Source organism: Muscardinus avellanarius (assembly GCF_963383645.1).
Source record: "Muscardinus avellanarius genome assembly, chromosome: 17".
NCBI classification, from domain to species: Eukaryota; Metazoa; Chordata; class Mammalia; order Rodentia; family Gliridae; genus Muscardinus; species Muscardinus avellanarius.
Window position 1 is genome coordinate 61079928 of NC_137803.1, and position 18941 is coordinate 61098868.

Sequence of the window (18941 nt, forward strand, 5' to 3'; positions counted from 1 at the left end):
ACACCCCCAGTCCTATTTTTATTTTTTGTGTTTTTACTTTTGAAACAGAGTCTCACTGAGTTGTGAAGGGCCTCCCTAAGTAACTGAGGCTGTCTGCAAACCAGTATCCTCCGATCTCAGCCTCCCAAATGCTGGGATTACAAGCGTGCTCCACCATGCCAGCCTTTCAGAGTTCTGTTTTTACATGTGGTAATTGCCTGTGTGTATATTTAATATCTCAAGTACTTGGAGATGGTACAAGTGGTATTATCAAGTGAAGAAGAAAAAGAATTAGGGATGACAGAAGTTTGAGCAATTTAGTTGACTGTTTCAGAAACTTACTTTATAGTTGCATTGAGTCTATACAGGTGTACAATCTCATGATGGAGGGGCCACCCACAGCCCAAACACATACATGCACATACATTTCCCATTCCTCGAGGTAATCGCTTTCAACTCTGCCAGCCATTTCTTTTGATACTGGTCTTCACTTCCTATCAAGCGTGGACTGTTAATCCAAGACTCACATTGGCTGCCATTTTGGAAGACCAGGACTCAGCTCTTTTACCTGTCACCCTTCATAAGCCCATCCCTCCCACACCATCAAGCAGAGACTCCACATCTGTCCTGTCCTGTCAACCATTCTATTGAGCTTTTGGCCAGGTAACTATTTATGGTTGATGTTATTATGCTAATTAAATGCTGCTCATTTGAGACAGGATGTAGAATATGATCACCCTTCCTTCACAGATTTTTGGTGTGAATAAACTTTTGTTTGGCTAGCTTAATTTTCTAATCATTGAATTTCTGTATTGATTTATCTAAATTCTACCTATAAATATCCAACCCTCCTTCTGTACGTTTGAGCTTGTTAAGTATTCTTCCATTTCACCTTCTTGGAGTCATCATTGAAAGATTTCAGGTTCTCCCAGTTTTCTGCACAGTTACCTTCTGGGATCTCCCCCCAGGATATCTGCAGAATTAATTTTCTTTGTTTTTGTTTCTGGTCCCGGGGTCTTAACTCAGGGGTATTCTACCTCTAAAGTATATCTCTAGCCCTGTTGACTTTAATTTTTTTTAAATTTTGAAATAGGTCTCATGAAAGTTACTGAGACTGGCCCAAACCTTCCGTTCTTTTATCTCAGCTTCCCAAGTAGCAAGGTTACAGGCGTGTGAACCTAAAGATAATTTCATCCCTCCTGTTTTAAATCACTTGCACCCCAGCTTCTACGCCTTTTTAATTTTTTATGTGCTCCTTCATTTCGGTGGGGAGTATCTTTTGTTAGTTCCCTTAGAAAGGGTTATTTTTTTCTAAAAATGTGCATATTGGGATGTGTTTTTATTGAGCCCCCACAATTTATTATATTATGGTCAAGAATGCAAGTCTGGCTAGGAAAGCATTTTCTTTCAGAATTTTAGAGGATTTACTTGACTGTCAGACTCGTTATGGCGTGGGGGGGGTTGAAGTCATCCTGCTTCACAGTCCCTTTTGTGGACCTTTGTTCTTCCCCTCTCTGGAAGTTAATAGTAGCTTTGTCCCCTTATACTAAAACTTCACACTACTGTGCTGTGGTGGGATCTCTTCTCATCTATCATATGGGGCACGAAAAGGACCCTTTCAATCTGAGGTCCTGGATTGCAAGGATGTTTTCTTAGTTTATTTCCTTTACTATTTCTTCCTCTCTTCTTTTCCATTGAAACATCGTTTTCTGGAACTTAAATATTCCTGGCTTAATCTTCTCACCATCATTCCTATTTTTTATCTCCTGGTTCATTCTCCTGTTGGGGAGAATTCATCAACTTTTTTTTTCTATCCTTTCTATTGAATCATTAATTTCTGCTATTATATTTTTAATTTCCAAGAATTCACTTTTTTTTTTTGGTGGTACTGGGGTTCCTGGAAGCCGTTCTACCTCTGGGCTACACTCCCAGACCTATTTTATACTTTTTATTTTTGGAAACAGGGTCTCTTAAGCCAGTGCGGCTGGCTTCGAACCTGCACAATCCTCCTGTCTCCGCCTCCCAAGCACGGGGATTACAAGCGTGCGCCACCACGCCCGGCGAATTCACTTTTTTCAAGTTATTTCTTCCTACAGCATCCCATCCCTATTTTAGAGATGCTAAAATTCGGCTTGGTGACATACACCTGTAATTCCAGTATTTGGGAAGCTGAGAAGGGATTATCTCAGGTTCAAGATCAGCTTCAGCAATTTAGCAAGACACTTGGCATCCTGGCAAGAATCTGTTTCAAGACAGAAAAGAAAAGAAAAAAGAAAAGAAAAGAAAAAGGGCTATGGGTGTATTGGAGGTAGAATGCCCCTCTGGGTTCAATCCCCAGTATCCCGTCCACCCCCTCATACAAAGATACTGAAAGCTGGACCAGTGGCATATGTCTATAATCCCAGTACTTGAGAGGCTGATGCAGGAGGATCCCAGGTGAAAGGCCAGCCTTGGCAACTTAGTGAGGTTCTCAGCAAGTTAGTGAGATTCTGTTTTGAAATAAAATTAAGTTAATGAAAAGGTCTAGCAGTGTAACTTGTGGATGGAATAACCCTGGGTTCGGTCCCCGGGGGTGGGGGGGAGTTGCTCCCAAAGGTTTTTGTTTAAGTTTCCATGTCTCTAAAGCTGATGCTGTCGCTTCTGTTTATTGCGATTTTCCTGAGTTTCTGGTGGTATTGGCTTGCTGCTCATAGGAAGGAGAGGGCATTATTTTATGGTTGTAAATTATAACTCAATAGATCTCAAAACAAATAAAAGGAGGAAATTGGGGCATTCTGAAGGGGATGGGGCGTTTGATGGGCTTTGATGTCCTGCGTTTTGATGGGACAAGGGATCTGGGCCTCACTACAGTGTGACTGTGATGTGACATTTTGCTTCCCTTAAAAGGGGGTGGCAGCATTCGGGAGGTGAGACTGGAGGATCGCGGTTCACAGACAGCCTCAGCTGCTCAGCGAGGCCCTCTGCAACTCAGTGAGACCCTGTTTCAAAATAAAGAATAAAAAATAGGGCTGGTGGTGTAGCTTGGAGGTCAAATGCCGCTGGGTTCCATCCCCAGTATCCCACCCCCCAAAAAGATGGCGGCTTCTCCAATGTCGAGATTGTCCTTTTTCTTCCTTACATTCTTTCCAGGGCCTCCCAGGAGGCACTCCTTGGCCACTCATTGATGGATTAATTAAGGCCGGGTGCAGTGGTGCATGCCTGTAGTCCCAGCTTCTGGGGAAAGTGAGGCAGGGGATCACAAGCCTGAGACCTGCCTGGCAATTTAGCAAGACTCTGTCTCAGAATAAAAAGTGAAAGGGGGTGGGGGTGCAGCTGAGTGGCAGAGGGCCCCGATTCAATCCAGGAACCACAAAATAAACAGGGCAGGAGTAGGAGGAAGCAGAGGATTATCACCTGTCTTCTCCTTTGGGGTGGGCTCAGCAGGCAGTGAGGGCAGGTGCCTGCTGCTCCCAAGGTCACAGGCCAACAGAGGACTGCGCCTTTCTGAGCGAGCTGGCTTGAGCGAGCTGTTGGAACCACCTGGAGTTATCAGCCTAAGCAAGCTGTCGGAACGCGCAGAAAGCAGACCGATCAAGAGAGTGCTAGGCTTGGCTTGGTTGATGATTACATATCTATGCAATGTGGCAGAAAGGAGAATATTAGACAGAAATAGAAGACCCAAGCGCTAATCTTAGGAATGGAAGTGTAGCCCTGAAGCTTGTAAGATTCCCACAGGACACCTAAGATACGCAAATCAGCGTCCAACCTTAGGAAACAGGGCTGCGCCTAGTCCTGTGACTTGTCTAGGCGAATATTCAAAAATACAGAACACTGAAATCTAAAGCGTTCATTTCAGATGAGGAATACTTGAGTTGCATATAAAGGGTTTTCTTTTTTAAATTTTTTATTGGTGCACTGCAGTTATACATCTTAATGGGGTACAAGATGACGGAGGCATACACGCACACATCACTCATTTAGCCCCTCCGCAGTTCCCACCCGAGCCCTCTCCTCCCTCCTGCTCATGTTTGGCTTAGTGATTGACATGTTTTTTAAACATCTCATTTCCTCCTCTGTGATTATTGTGTAAGTCAGCTGATGCCACAATAGACAGTCCCATTAGCCTCAGGAGAAAGTGAGGCTTAGAGGGGTCCCGTGTGTCCCGAGGCCATTCTTTCCGCAAGGGACTGCAGTGCTTCCATGAGTTTCCAGGCCAGAGTGAGCCCACAGTACCTGCCCGCACGTTCCTGCTCCAAAGAAACATAGGGTGATCTTGGGTCTTGTAATCCTTTGCGTCTTCCTGATTCTATAGGATTATTTGTTCATTTTGTGGTTCTGGGGAGTAAACCAGGGGTACTGCACCATTTGGCTAAATGTCCAGCCCCTTTTACTTTTTATTTTGAAACCAGGCTTGCTAAATTGCCCAGAATGGCCCCGAACTTGCAATCCTCCCGCCTCAGCCTCCCCAGTAGCTGGGATTGCGAGTGTGCACCACTGAACTTGGCCTAAGTGGGCCATTTTTACCTTTATCTCTTCATTTAATCAATTGTCCGGTGGCCTTGGAGTGCCTCAATAGGAAGCCCTGCAGGGGACGTAAAGAAGAAAAGGTACAGTCTCTGCGGGGAAGAAGCCACCATCTTCTGTGGGGAACAAATGTCACGTCATAGCCGTATTGTATGAGGCCCAGACCCCATCAAAACCCTTAAGTCCCATCAAAGTAGGGGCCGCTCGCATGCCATTAAACATGCCTTTCAGAGTCATTACTCGTTTATTCTACAAATTCTAGCCAGCTGCTTTGGCGTGCCACTGTTGAGTTATGAGGCCGCCCCAGGTACATCGGCGCTGAGTTGGTCGTGGGGATCCTGGGAGGGGAGCGGCGTGTTGCTGTCCGATTACTCACTGGACCTGGGCCATCACCCCTGTATTCTGGGCCATCTCTTCTTTGGCCTCTGACCCCTCACCCTACTTTCATGTCCTTGTTCTTCCCACATTCCCTGTGGCAAGAAGACGATGCTCTTCCTTTGCTGTGTTTGTTTGTTTGTTTGTTTGGTCCTAGGGACTGCACCCAGAGGCTTTTTACCTCTGGTCTACACCTCCAGCCCTATTTTATTTTCTCTTTTGAAACAGGGTCTCACTAAGTTGCAAAGAGCCTCACCAAGTTGCTGAGGCTGGCCTCAAACCTGTCATCCTCCTGTCTTGGCCTCTCAAGTGCTGGGATTCCAGGTGTGGGCTGCCACGCCCAGTGGCTCTGCTGCTGCTTCTCCTTGACAGGAGCTTCCACAGCGTGTCACGCCCTCGCTAACGCAATGGGAGGCATTTTGCTCTCCTACTAGGGGACAGAGAAATGTGGCGCAGGCAGGGGGCAAATCCTGAATCTTTGGAATAAAAATAAAGTGCGTCCCTCTGACCTTGAGAACTGAGCTGAGTACTGAGAAGGAGTCCACGGGCCCTGAGAAAGGAGGAGGAACAGGTGTTCACAGGGGTGGTTAGAGAATCCATTTCTGAGCCGGGCTAATCGCAGCACTTGGGAGGCTGACACAGGAGCATCCTGGTTCGTGGACAGCCTCAGCTATGTTGTGAGGCCCTTTGCAACTCAGTGAGACCCTGTTTCAAAATAAAGAATAAAAAATAGGGCTGGGGTGTAGGTTGAAGGTAGAACGCCCCTGGGTTCAATCCCCAGTACCAAAAAAGAAAAAAAAAAAAGGAGAGAATCCCTGTCCAAGGAGAACAGACAAAGCAGACCCTGAGGGCTGAGAAGAAATCAACCCTGCCACCCTGCAAGCTGGTGGTTGCCAGGCACAGGGACCCTAAACAGGCCCCAAACACAGCGCAGGGGAGATTGTCACTGCAGAAGACACAGGAGGGATTTGAGGAGAGTCCATTGAGCAGTACAGGTGACCCATTCGTCAACATGCAGTCACGACCACATCCTCTCCTGGAGCGTCTGGGAGATGAGGACCTAGAATCCCAGCCTCCACTGTGGCAAGCATGACCAGTGACATTGTTTGGGCTGATAGGTCGCAGAAATGATTTAGGAGGACTTCTGCAACACATAAGCCAAAGCCCGCCACAGTCATCTCCTGCCTGCGGAGTTAGTCAGCTTTCTGTCGCTGCAACAAAACACCTGAGAGAAGTCAACTTCAAAGAAGAAAGGTTTACTTGGGCTCATAGTCTCAGAGATTTCATTTCTGGGTCACTTGGGCTGGTTGCTTCTGGGTATATAGAAAGAAAGAACATCGTGGCACATGTGTGGGGAAGGGGCGCTGCTTCCTCAGGGCAGCCAGGAAGGGGCTCGCAGGGCACGCCCTCTGTGACCTAACCTCCTCCCACTAGGCCACGCCTCCCAATGCTGCCACCATTTTCTGATAGCACCAAGTTGGCAGCCAAGACTTCATACATGAGACTTTGGGGGAAACTCCAGACCCACGTTCTGAAAGCTTGCGTCCCTCTTTCCTTCTCTCGGGACTGTAAGCAGAAGCACTTACTGCCCTAAGAGGGGAATGGCTGCCATACAGGAACAGGAAGTGGAGGCCGGGAGGAGCCTGGCTCCTCGGTGCATCCTGAGATGGTTGCACCTTCTGCACTGCCGGCCTCCAAGCTGTTGCTTTTTTAGTAGGAGAAACCAAACCAATTCCATATTTAAACAATGACAGCCCTTTGTAATAGCACACATGAGTTCATAGTAAATCCAGGTAAGAATGTGAAGAAGCTCCCTTGTTAAGCCTCATCTTTGAATATGACTCTCAACGCCCAGAAAGTTGAATAGTTCACCCAACTTAGAACACAAGAAGGTGCCAAAAGGGCTGTGTTCCCCACCAGCTTGGTATTGGGGATGGACGCAGGGACATTCTACCTCCAAGTTGCACCCCGGCCCTATTTTTTGAAATAGGGGTTTTCTTGCTAAGTTGCTGAGGCTGACCTTGAACCTGCAATCCCCTATCTCAGCCTCCCAAGTGCTGGGATCACAGTCGGACGCCACCACCCAGCATTCCACTGCGTTTTCTAAATCATTCTAGCTGTCAGCCTCCATTTCCTCATTCTAAAATGGGCACACCCACCATCCATGTCCGTCAAAGCTTTAATGCCTTAGCAAAATGCTCTGTTCAGAGCAAGAATCCGGTAAGTGATGATTTAAAAACACACTGGGCGGCCTCAGCTACTACTTAGTGAGGCCTCTGCAACTCAGTGAGACCCTGTTTCAAAAATAAAGAATAAAAATTTGGAGTGGGGGTGTAGCTCGGAGGTAGAATGCCTCTGGGTTCCATCCCCAGCACCGCAAAACAAATAAATAAAAACCCACTGGGGTAAGCTGGCTTGTTGTCTCCTATGGATTGTCCCATCTAGATAATAATGTCTGTCTAGAAATGGTCCATTCAGACTACAATATTTGGACACTTTAAAATATCGAGGATAAAAGGAAAGAAAGATGATCTTTGCTTTGATGTCAGCACTGAAACATTCCTTCACATCCTCCCGGAGACCCAGCCTTATTACAGATCACAGGACCCGGGACACAATGTCGCATTAATTTAATCTGAAGGAGGAATGACATTGTTAGCATAACTTTTCTTAATGGCGTTAGTCAAGCTGAGCTTTCAGGAACATACCTATTGACTTCAAAGGGTTTGTTTTAAAGAAAATGAAATAAAAGGGAAATAAAGCTCCATGGGTGGATGGAAGAGAGCCACAATTTCCACTCTGAGTTTTGGAAAATCTGACTAATCTCCAAACCGTGTTCTGAGAAAAACAGTTGTCTCATGCAAACGGCACAAGAACTAATAGAAAACGTTAGTTCAAAGCCTAAAAGAGGGACAGGAAGACAGACACTGTCGCCTCTAACGAACCCCCACATGGGGAGGCACTTGGGCTTGGGGGCCCGCGCCTGCGCCTTTGAACCCCTCGGCTGGGATTCCTGCAGGGAAATGTCACTTCACACAGATCTCCCCAAACTCCCCAGCTCCAGAGAGTTTGCAGAAATCATTTTCTTCTAGGATTTCTTGGTGACTTAAACCAAAAGAACGGAGCGGCTGCGCACGGCAACCTCCCGAGGGCGCTGCCCACATCTCCTTAAAGCAGGTTTTATTTTCTTTATTGGTTTCCATGCACGGTTAGCCAGGCCGCAGAGTACTGCGATGTACGGGTGGGCGGGTGGGTGCAGGGCCATGGCTGCGGCTGAGGGTGCTGCTACAGGATCCTGTGGTCTCCTGGAGGGCCCTGCTTCTGGACAGGAGGAAGCCTCCCCTCTCCTGTTCTGCAGGAACAGGGCAGAAGAGAACCTTTGTGTAGGAGAGGGTACAGTGTGACCTGCGTCCCCAGAGGGCCTCGGGCACAAAGGCAGCCTGGTCTCCTGCCCGCACAAGCAGGAAGTCACGGGGAGAACTGGGATCTTCTCCAGAGGGTTCAGAGAACAGGACACAGAGGGAATCAGATAGAGCCAGAGACTCTCCAGCGGGTCGCCTCCGTGGCCCACTCTTCCTAGGAGCACAGGTTCACTCAAGAGTCGTAAGAATCCTGTTTTCTGGTGTGTGGGGATTCTGGTGTATGGAGATTGCCTTGTTTGGAGTTTGCTCCTGACCCCGTGACCCGGCAGGGAGCTTTTAGAGGATATCAATCTGTCCAACTATTTTACCTAAAATTGCAAGTCACAATCAGAAAAAGAGTTTTAGAAAAGCATTTGCAAATTTACAATTCCCAGGACTATCTGGTGAAATTAAATAGAAGAGCTTATCTTAGTCTTTTTGTGTTACTCTAACAAAATGCCAGAGACTAGGTACTTTATGAAGAGAAGAGGCTCGTTTAGCTCATGGTTTGGGAGGTCAGAAAGCATGGCCCTGGCTCAGGAGAATATAGTTTGTGTCTAGCCTCAGCTACTTAGTGAGGCTCTTTGCAACTCAGTGAGACCCTGTTTCAAAATAAAGACTAAAAAATAGGGCTGAGGATGTAGCTTGGAGGTAGAATGCCCCTGGGTTCCATCCCCAGTATGGCAAAAAAAAAAAAAAAAGGAAAAGGAAAAGAAAAAAAAAAAAGAAAGACTGTGCATGTCTGTAATTCTAGCACTTGGGAGGCTGAGACAGGAGGACTGCAGGTTCAAGTCCAGCAATGGCAATTTAGCGAGACCTTCAGCCACTTAGTGAGACCCTGTTTCAAAATAAAAATTCAAATGGACTGGGGTTGTAGCTTGAAGGTAGAATGTCCCTGAGTTCAAATCCTAGTTCTGTGTACACACACAAACATGCACACACATGCGTGCACGCATGCATGTGCACTCGAGCACACGCTCACACACAGTGGTTAACACCTGTAATCTCAGCTAACCAGGAAACCGAAAGAGGAGGACAGCAAGGATAAGGCCAGCCCGAGCTACTTAGCAAGACTCTGTCTCAAAATAAAAAAAATTTAAAATGGACTAGGGATAGCCAGGCGTGGTGGCGCACGCTTGTAATCCCCGCGCTTGGGAGGCGGAGACAGGAGGATCGCGCAGGTTCGAAGCCAGCCTTGCTGGCTTAAGAGACCCTGTTTCCAAATTTAAAAAAAAGTATAAAAATAGGTCTGGGAGTGTAGCCTGGAGGTAGAAGGGCTTCCAACAAGCCCAGTACCACCACCAAAAAAAAAAAAAAAAAAAAAAAAAATGGACTAGGAATATAACTCAGTTATACAGTGCTTAAGTGTAACATTCTGGGTTCGATCCTCAGTACTGCCAAAAAACATATATAGATATATATACACACACATATATATGTTTACATATATATTACACGTACACGCACATTGCCTAGTGTTACCATTGTGGGTTAATTTATATTCTGAGGATATACAGACAAAGCAAAGAACCAACAGAAACCTCTTACCTCGCCACTGCAAAGAGGAGAGGAGCGAGAACGAACTCCTGGCACGTATAAAAATTCAAGCTACGACCTGAGCCTTTATACAGCAGCGGCTCTGAACTGTGCTGGGATGGGCTTTGTCTTTTGTCAGTGACAGGTTCTGACCTTAGGCAGGGTATTAACGCGTATGCAAGCGTGCATGCGTGAATGCGCACACACACACACACACACACACACACACACACACACACACGGCACCTGCTGGCATTCTTTCCCATAGGGTGAGAACGGTTGTGGAGGCTCCGGTGACCTGGGCTCTTCTTGCCCCTGTGAAGCCAGCCATGTGCTTTCTAGTTTCATTTGGAGCCCGGGTCCCATGCACCGCAGTTACCATGTCGCCCCCTCTGAGGCTCCATCCCCACTGTGAGGTATTCAGAGGGTAGACACCTACCTGACTATGAGGTTTAGAGGTGGGGCCTTTGAAGAGTGATGAGGTTGACTAAGGTCCTTGGGCCACGGGGAGACCAGAGGAGACGCGCATTCGTGGTACCCTCTCCCTTGTCGTAGGATTCCTGTGTCACATGTGCCTCCGCCGACGGGAAGGCCATGGCCAGATGTGGCCCCTCAACCTTGTTCACCAGGAGAATGAGCCCAATAAACTTCAAGTCGCGTGGCCAAGGCCCCTTCTGCTCCCGGAAGCTCATATAGGCCTCTGGAGCCGAGGAGAACAGGAGGGATCTGGGTGGCTGGGAGCCAGCGCCGCTGCTCACTTAAAGCTTTGCTTAATCAGAGATCAACATACTAAATAATCACGTTTGCCCGCTGCCTCGGAGTGTACACAGAGCTTTCATGAGTAATATCATTTCTCTAAGCCAGTAAGCCAGGAAGTGAAAATGAACTTATTTTATCCGCACGGTTGGGTTCACATTGAGTTGGGCTCCAAATTCAATGCCAACTCTGTCTCTTCTTTGAGTCATGAGAGAAGAGATGTATCTGAAATAGAGTCCCAGAGAGAGCAGGTGATCCCGCTCAGGACCAGTGGGGTCCTTGGCGTGCATGAGAGAAAAGAATTCCAGCACCTGCCAGTACAGGCACAGAGATTTCTTTAGGAGAACAAAGAATACACATTCAAGGGGGAATGTGTGTGTGTGTGTGGGAGAGAGAGACAGAGAGAGAGAGAGAGAGAGAGAGAGAGAGAGAGAGAGAGGAAGAAGAAGAAGAAGAAGAAGAAGAAGAAGAAGAAGAGAAGAGAGAGAGAGAGAGAGGAGAGAGAGAGAAGAGGAGAGAGAGAGAGAAAGAGAGAGGAGAGAGAGGAGAGAGAGAGAAGAGAAAAGAAGAGAGAGAAGAGAAAGAGGGAGAGGGAGAGGGAGAGAGGACGACGGAGAGCCAGCAAGAGAGCACAGTGTACAAGCACCTTTGGGGGCCTTGGCTCCTTTTGTAAAGGAGACTTTGGTAGGGACGGGAAGCTTTGTAAGGATGACAGATGACGTCAGTCCTCTGGTCTCAAGATGGCTTATGACGATGGTCATTTTCTGGATCCTCAGGCCGATCACGATCTCCTTTAGCTGATCAGTCAATAACACTGAGCCGGGCGTGGTGGTGCGTATATGGTAATCCCACCAATCAGGAGGCTGAGACAGGAGGATCAGGGTTCTCGGACAGTCTCGGCTACGACTTAGTGAGGCCCTGTTTCAAAAGAAAAAAAAATAGGGCTGGGGGTGTAGCTCGGAGGTAGAATGATCCCGGGTTTCATCCTGGGTACTGCAAAAATAAATAAATAAATGACACTGAAAAGTCACCTAAGTTCTAGGTTTCCCAAGACAGCCTCTCTTGGTTGAAGTGTTTACCGGTTGGACAAATAACAATGCACAAAGTAATTATCCTAGGTGAGTGAATGTCCATTCACTGTAAGCTATGAATGAAGACTGGTCGATTTTCCAGACACTTGGGAGTGAGAGGCCAGGAGAGAGAAACGGCCTGGGGAGGGAGGCGGAGGGACGTGGGCACCAGGCTTTCAGATTAAAGTTACATCTTCCATGTCCCCCTTCGTGTTTCCTTTCTGTCCGTTTCTCACTCCTTCCTTTCTTCTTTCCTTCCCTGTCTCCCTCCCTCCCTCCCTCTTTCCCCACAAGCTATCCTTGGTCAGTGGAAGAGAATACCTCATTGTGGAAAGCTACCCAGGGGTGCGGATTACATTTTCCACTGTATCTCAAAATACATGCGTAGGATTCCAACCCAGATCTAAAACTGGGAAGTAACCACTTCACGAGGCTCAGAGATGGCACATGAGTAGAAAACAATCCTCATCTTCTCCTTTTCCAGGGATGGGGGGGTCGCCATAGCCCTCAGTAGTCTGGGAGATATTTTAATGATCCTTTTGTCTGTGGTCTTTGGCAGGTGAGGTGATACTTTAAATGGCTTAAGGAACTTTCTGCCTGTGGTTAGCCTCCAAATTCAGTGTAACATTTAGGATAAATAGGCATGATCAGCTTTCTTCTATAAACTTGCTGAGTATATGTATGTATATATATATAAAATATATCACGTGTGTTTGTGTGTGTGTGTGTGTGTTTTCAGTGTTATTATGCTGGGGATTGAAACAACACAATTTTTATTTGAAGACAAGGTCTAAGTTGCTAAAGGCCTAAATTGCTAAGGTTGACTTTGAACCTGTGGTTCCCCTGTCTCAGCCTCCCAAGTGCTAAGATTACAGGTGTGTACTATAATTACCACAATCCGCATATCTCTTCTCAGGAGGCTGAGACAGGAGGATCGCAGGTTCAAAGCCAGCCTCGGCAACTTAGTGAGACCTTGTTTCAAAATAAAATAGGGCAGGGTGGGTGTAGTTCAGAGGTAGAATGCCCTGTGTTCCGTCCCCAGAATCACACACACACACACACACACACACCCTAAAATGTTCTCAGCTCAAGTTCTAGAAAACATCCCCCACTACTCTGCCCCATGCCCTTGACAGAGCAGGTGGCTGCCAGCTCCCGGGGTGCGCTGCTGCCCACGTGGGAGACGGCATTCCTCCAGCCCAGATGATGTCACAGTGTGGCAAGTGGCTAAAAGTCAAGCAAATTCAACTGTCAGATCCTCCCTTTCAGAGAGCAAGCAGGTCATACCATCCAGAGGACGAGTGCTGTTCCCCACTAAGGCCAAACACCATTTCCGTGTTTCCGTGTCCCAACCCATGGTTCTGGAGTGCTTGTGTTGAATGTGCTTATCCAGCAGTATTCTGCAAAGCTAAAGACTGACCATTACTGTTGACATGGTAGGTAGGTGACCGTTACATGTGAAGTACTTATTCTTTACGTTAGCAACTGTGGCATCAGAGACCTCCCAGTTGCCAACAGGTTTATGTTTTATTTAAACGAATGTTTAAATAAATGTTTAAATGAATGTTTAAAGAGGTACAACTAAATTTCCAAATATGAAAAAATTATGCTTTAAAATACACTTAAATGCTGATATTATGGTCAAAATTGGTATTTTACATTTTAATTCTAATAGAGCACTTTGAATCATTTGGGTGAAGAAAAAACATTTATTTTTAACTTAATTTCAACTTTTTTTGGTGGTCCTGGAGATTGAACCCAGGGGCATTGTATCTCTGAGTTATGCTAGCCTTATTTTTTTTTTTTTGAAACAGGTTCTCACTAAGTTGCTGAGGGCCTTGCCAGGTTGCTAAGGCTGCCCTCGAACCTGAGATCCTCCTCCTCGGCCTCTCATGCACTGGGATTATAGGTTATATATTTTGATGACAATACATTCTGAAATTTTGTATATTTGGATACACTGATTTTTTTTTTTTTTTTTTTTTTTTGCAGTACTGGGGATGGAACCCAGGCACATTTCACCTCTGAGATACACCCCTAGCCCTATTTTGGAACAGGGTCTCACTGAGTTGCAAAGGGCATAAGTAACTGAGGCTGTCCGCGAATCGTGCTCCTCCTGTCTCAGCCTCCCGAATGCTGGGATCACAAGCGTGCGCCACCACGCCTGACTCACACTGATCTTTTAGGGTACTGCTATCCAGTGATGACTTGCTAGGATGCTGGAAATGTCTGAGCTGTGCTGTTCAGTACAGTAGCCCCCAGCCGCACGTGCTCATGGGCACTTGAATTGAAATGTTCTCCGGCCACCTAGCCGCAAAACTGACTTAAGGTAGACGGTGGTCCCCGCACCGACAGCTTCAGAGTCTCCCTCTCAACGGATCACAGATGAGGTGGAATCTTGACCATAGAACAAAATTAGCTGTTTTACTGAAATAAGGGAGACATCAATTTTCTAGAACATATGTATATGAATTATGAAGTATATGGATTAGGTGTGTCTTTATTACTTATCCATGTAGCCAGTCTGTATCTCAATCTAGATACACAGAATAACCATTTTAGTTGTCTCCGATCTTGGCTGACTTTATTATATAAGTCTGTAGGCAGGGCTGGGCTTGCTCTAAGGGAGCCAGTGTGCTGAGCATATGCAAGGCCCTGGGTTCAGACCCCAGCAACTCCTTCCACCTGCAAAGGATGACAAGAAAAAGCTGCAGGGTTCTCATTTCTCAATTGGGCTTGTTGTTAAGATTACTATACAGCAATTGGCAGCTTAAGAACCTGGGACTATTGAGGCAGATGGGAAGGAGGCCTGCCCTTGTGTCTGCCCCTGCACCCCAACGTTAGTGGCTGGCCTGACCGCACCCCTAACTCTGACCAGCCACTCTGCAAATGTTACTAACTTCCTGAGAGAGCCAGGAGTGACATGTGGTCCGACTGAAATGATAAATCTCTACTAAAAACGCAGCCAAAGCAAATGTCCCCCTACAGTGGCCTTCCCTTAGACCGTCCAACCCCTTCATTCTCCACAGAGGCTGTCCAGTTGGCTCAGAGACTGCCTGGCCCAGGTACCTGGAGGAGGGAGTAAACACACAGCAGTTGCCATGGCTCCCAAGGGGTGGGGGGCCTCTGCCAGGCATGCCCCATCCCCTTTTGAAATGTTCACCATGGCAGGCTCAGGTCAGAGAGAGCCAGGGACACCGGGAACAGAGTGGGGCTGGCATCCACAGGCCCTCCCGTGGGCTGTTTGCCAAGGGAGGCAGCGCCAGGGATCCAGGGTTTCCTAGGCCAGTCCCCGCTGGGGGCAGCAGTAGCGCGATTCCCAGCTGCCCGCAGCGGTCACCTGTGCGTCCATTAAGCCTGTCTTGACGTCTTCCATTGGCTGGCTTTCTCTTTCCCCTTTTTGGGGTCTCTCCTGCTGCTGAAAGTTCCTTGCACTTACACCCTAACCTCAAGGTCAGGTTGACTTGCAAGGGAGTCCAGGCCAAGATAGCTCCAGCAAGGAGCAGTGCCCGGTGCCTGGCAGACAGCCTTGCCTGCAGATACTGGCCCGAGAGTGAACTCGCTGTGAACGGAATCCTGCCCCAGCATTAACCTCCTCCCTGGCTCCTGGAAGCAAGGTGGCTAGATTGCTTTTTACCTAGTCTGGATCCTTTTTTATTCTACTGCCATAAAAATAACCACTGGAAAACGCATTCATCAAACTTTCTTTCCTTTTCTCTCCCCCCTTTTTAAGGGGGATACTGGAGACTGAAGCCAGGGACAGTCTACCTCCAAGCTACACTGCCAGCTCTTTTAAAATTTTTCATTTTGAAACAGGGTCTTTGAACCTGTGTTCCTATCTCAGCCTCCCAGTGCTGGGATTACAGATCTGTGCCGCACCTGCTCCACTGCCACTTGTTACAAAGTGAGCCCGAGTTCTGGTATAGTGCACAATTTCACCAGAATGGAAAGTCCAGGTTGCGGACTAAACCGCCCTGGCATGTTGATCATTTCTTTAGAAGTGTAATACTTTCCTTCCTATCAGACTTCAAATTTCAATTTGTCCACTACAGATAAGGCTCGGGTCCACATTTGGATAAAGTTGCGCGGTGATGCAAGGTGCTATTTAGAAGTAAATCATTAACATGGGAGACCTTTAAAAGGCAGGTCCAATAAGGACCCGGTGAGTCGAATTTGGGGAAGGAGTGTCAATTGCCATACCAAAGGGAAAAATGCTCTGGTCTCCAAACTTGCCCCCGGAGGGGGACATCGGTACGGTAGGTATGTGTGTCAGTTCTGGGGTCCAGTGGGGGCCAGGTGAACCTGAATGTGAGTCAATATATTTCTTAGGTTTTGAAACACCATACAGTAGAGAAGGGCTGCACAGAGGACGCTCCTGTGGGGGAGCTCCAGGCATCCTGCTAGCACTGAGCTCGGATACTCAGCTCCTTCGACTTCTAATTCAACCTCTCCCAGCTCTCTCTGGTTCACAGTTGAGTAGGCCAGGGGCCCGCAGCTGTCCGGTGCTGGCTCAATCAATCAACGTGTTTCTTCGGGGCAGATGGATCACTTTATTAAACACTCTTAAAAATCTACTCTTTACTGAAGCTCTGGACTTTTTTTTTTTTAATATACAAATCCACTTAACAGTCATCGCACGCTCAGCATGGCACATTAAAATACCCAAGACGCGACCCCCTTTCCCCCTCGCCGCTCGCCCCTTTCTCCCTGGATGCCCGGCACTTAGCAACAGATGCGGAGGTCGCGGGGTACGTCCAAACCCTGGCTCGGTGCGGACTCCGCGGCACCCGCTTCCCGGGAGCCGGGGGCTCGCGCGGCGCCCAAGGGCGCAGCAGACGGCGCGGGGCTCCCGCAGCCTGGGCGCGCGGGGAGCTGCAGGCCGCGGCTCCCGCAGACTCGGCGGCCGCTGACCCGGGACAAACTTCTGCGAGGCCCGGCCCCTTCCTCCGGGGCCACCCCTGGGCGCGGCGGCGTCCGCCCGGCCCCAGCCCGGCCCCAGCCCGGCGGAGGCGGCGCGGGCGCCCCCTGGCGGCCGCGGGTGGGGCGGTGACGTGGGCCGGCGGCCGCGGGCAGCGCCAGTCGGCGGCGAGCGGGCGCGGGCGCGGGCGCGGGGCTGCGGGCGGCGGCGCGGGCACCGGCTGGGGCGGCGAGCGAGCGGGGCGCCATCGCGGCCGCCGGACTTGGCAGTGCCCGGCGGGCTGGGCTCCGGGCGCCGTCCCGGGGCCGCCGCGGGGAGCGGCCGGCGCAGCGGGCACCATGAGACTCGGGACTTGCCTGGCCACTTTGGCCGGACTTTTGCTCGCCGCGGCGGGGGACGCGTTTTCAGGTGAGCGGGGCAGGCGGGCAGGATGGGCAGGTGGGCAGGTGGGCAGGATGGGCAGGCGGGCAGGTGGGCAGGGGGACCGAGCGCCCTGCACCCGCGGGGCCCCTGCGCGCTGCCCCCGCGCTGCCCCCCGGCCCGGGCTGGGCGGGCGCCCCGGAGCCGCGGGAAACTTTGCCCGAAGTTCCCAGCCGCAGCTCGGGGCGTGGGCGCCGGCCGCCCTGGACCCCAGGGCCGCGATCACCCGGGACCCGGGGCGGCCACCTCCCGAGCCGGGCCCTGCCTGGGGGGGCCCAGCGCGGCGCCCCGCGAGCCGGCGGTGGGGGCCGGGACCCCAGCGCCCCGCGGCCCTGCTGGAGCGCGGAGTCCGGCCGCAACTTGCAGCCCAGGCCGGCCGCGGGGTCGGGGTGCGCGGGGCCGGGCGCCGCGCCAGGTGCACCGAGCCCCCAGGGGCCGCGGGGGAGGGGGCCGCAGCCCGGGGGGCGGGGCGGGGCCGAGCCCCCGGCACCTCCAGGATCGCCGTTCGTGCCCGGGGTGGGCGAGTGCGGGTCCCATTCGCGGGCTGCGTTAGCCCGCAGGTTAGATAAGCTCCATCAAGGTGCAGGCACCGCGGCGGCGGCGGCGGCGGCGGTGGTGCGGTGGGCTTGCTTTCGACTTTTTTTTTAATAGGAAAAAAAAAAAAAAGCCCGTTATTTGCCCTTAAAGTTGCGTTGCAGAATAGGTTCCTGTGTTTACTCGGGAGGAATGTGTAAGTTATTCTTGGGCGAAGGAGACTTTCATTAAACGCAGAGAGCGCAGTTTGAACGCAAAAGACGGGACCCCGCGGCGCGTGGAAACGTCTGTGCTTTCTCGGAGTCGGGACCCTCGGCTGCTGCTCGTACCCCGAGGACCAAGGGTGTGGAGGTTCCTGAACTGCGGGCTGCTGGCAGCAGAGGGAGTGGGGCGGGTAGGGAGCCGGTTGCTCCCAGCTTCCAAAGAAACCCAAGCCCTCAACTTCAGCAAGAAGCCCCCTCTCCCCCGAGTTCAGTGTTCGCCTTAAACTGCCCGGTTTCCATTGCACGTGCCGCGGGGCACAGAACTAAGGCCGCACGGCTGGCTGGCATGACCCCGGTGGGGATCTGGCCTGTGTTCTCAACTCGTGCACAAGAGAGTAGTATCCGCCGCTTCTTCGGGGAAGCCTTGCAACTCAGGAGCACTGCACGCCACACCTGAGGGTGTTGGGGAGGGTTTCTCTTTATTAAGATCTGCACCTCCCTGCCTGGGATTTGTTTAAACTTCAGCTGTGTCCAGTGTCACTGGGATGGATTTTTAAATTGTGTGCAGGGGACTCGAAACAAATATTTTTAGGGCTTATTTAAATCTTGGGTTTCATATCACCAAAGAGAATTTCAGCCTCAGTAGTACTGATCGGTGTCTTTGCTAAGGCTGATTTAAAAGATCAGGTAAACCCAAAGAGCCCTTTACTGACATTTAGCCTGTTTTTGCTTTCGGAGGACACGTATCTTTCTGTTTGTGTTAGACCACTAACTGAACCTTCTTGTTGTTTTGTTTTGAAAAGCCAGAGTTATCCTGGTATGCTAGCATGTAAAAGGAAAGTGAGAGGCTGTTTACAAGCCATAAAAAATGATCGATACTTAAATCAGTCTTATCAAGAACACAGGTCAGTACTACTGAGGCTGAAGTGTTAAGTTAAATAGTTTGAAGCTGGCAAATTTTATGCAAGGATCAGCGATGTGGTAGTGGTTTAATTACAGGTTCCCCCTGAGTTTTAGGTAGTAGAGTTCAAGATAGTTTTGCCTTGCAAAAATCAGGTTTTTAAATTTGTATCCCGGAGGAGGTAGGTATAACATCCTTGTGGGAAAAGCTTGTTTTTTTTTTTTCTTTCTTTCTTAGCTTCCTATGCGACACTTAGCATAGGGCCCTAGGACCTTAGACCTAACTGATGCACACTATTTAATAAATGACTGGCATGCATCTGCATCATTTGCAGAATTCAGATTG

The 18941-nt window shown here is 49.5% G+C and overlaps 1 protein-coding gene across 5 annotated transcripts in view; it reads left to right on the forward strand.

The window, feature by feature from the left end:
- Window positions 1-16876: 16876 nt before the first annotated feature.
- PTPRM (protein tyrosine phosphatase receptor type M) overlaps window positions 16877-18941 on the forward strand; it is a gene marked incomplete at both ends in the record, with an annotated part of 778612 nt that continues 776547 nt past the window's right edge. For all 5 annotated transcript variants that reach the window (XM_080714509.1, XM_080714510.1, XM_080714511.1 and 2 more), the window contains one exon: window positions 16877-16946. In XM_080714509.1, the coding sequence (XP_080570635.1) occupies window positions 16877-16946 (70 nt within the window). The remainder of the gene's footprint in view (window positions 16947-18941) is intronic.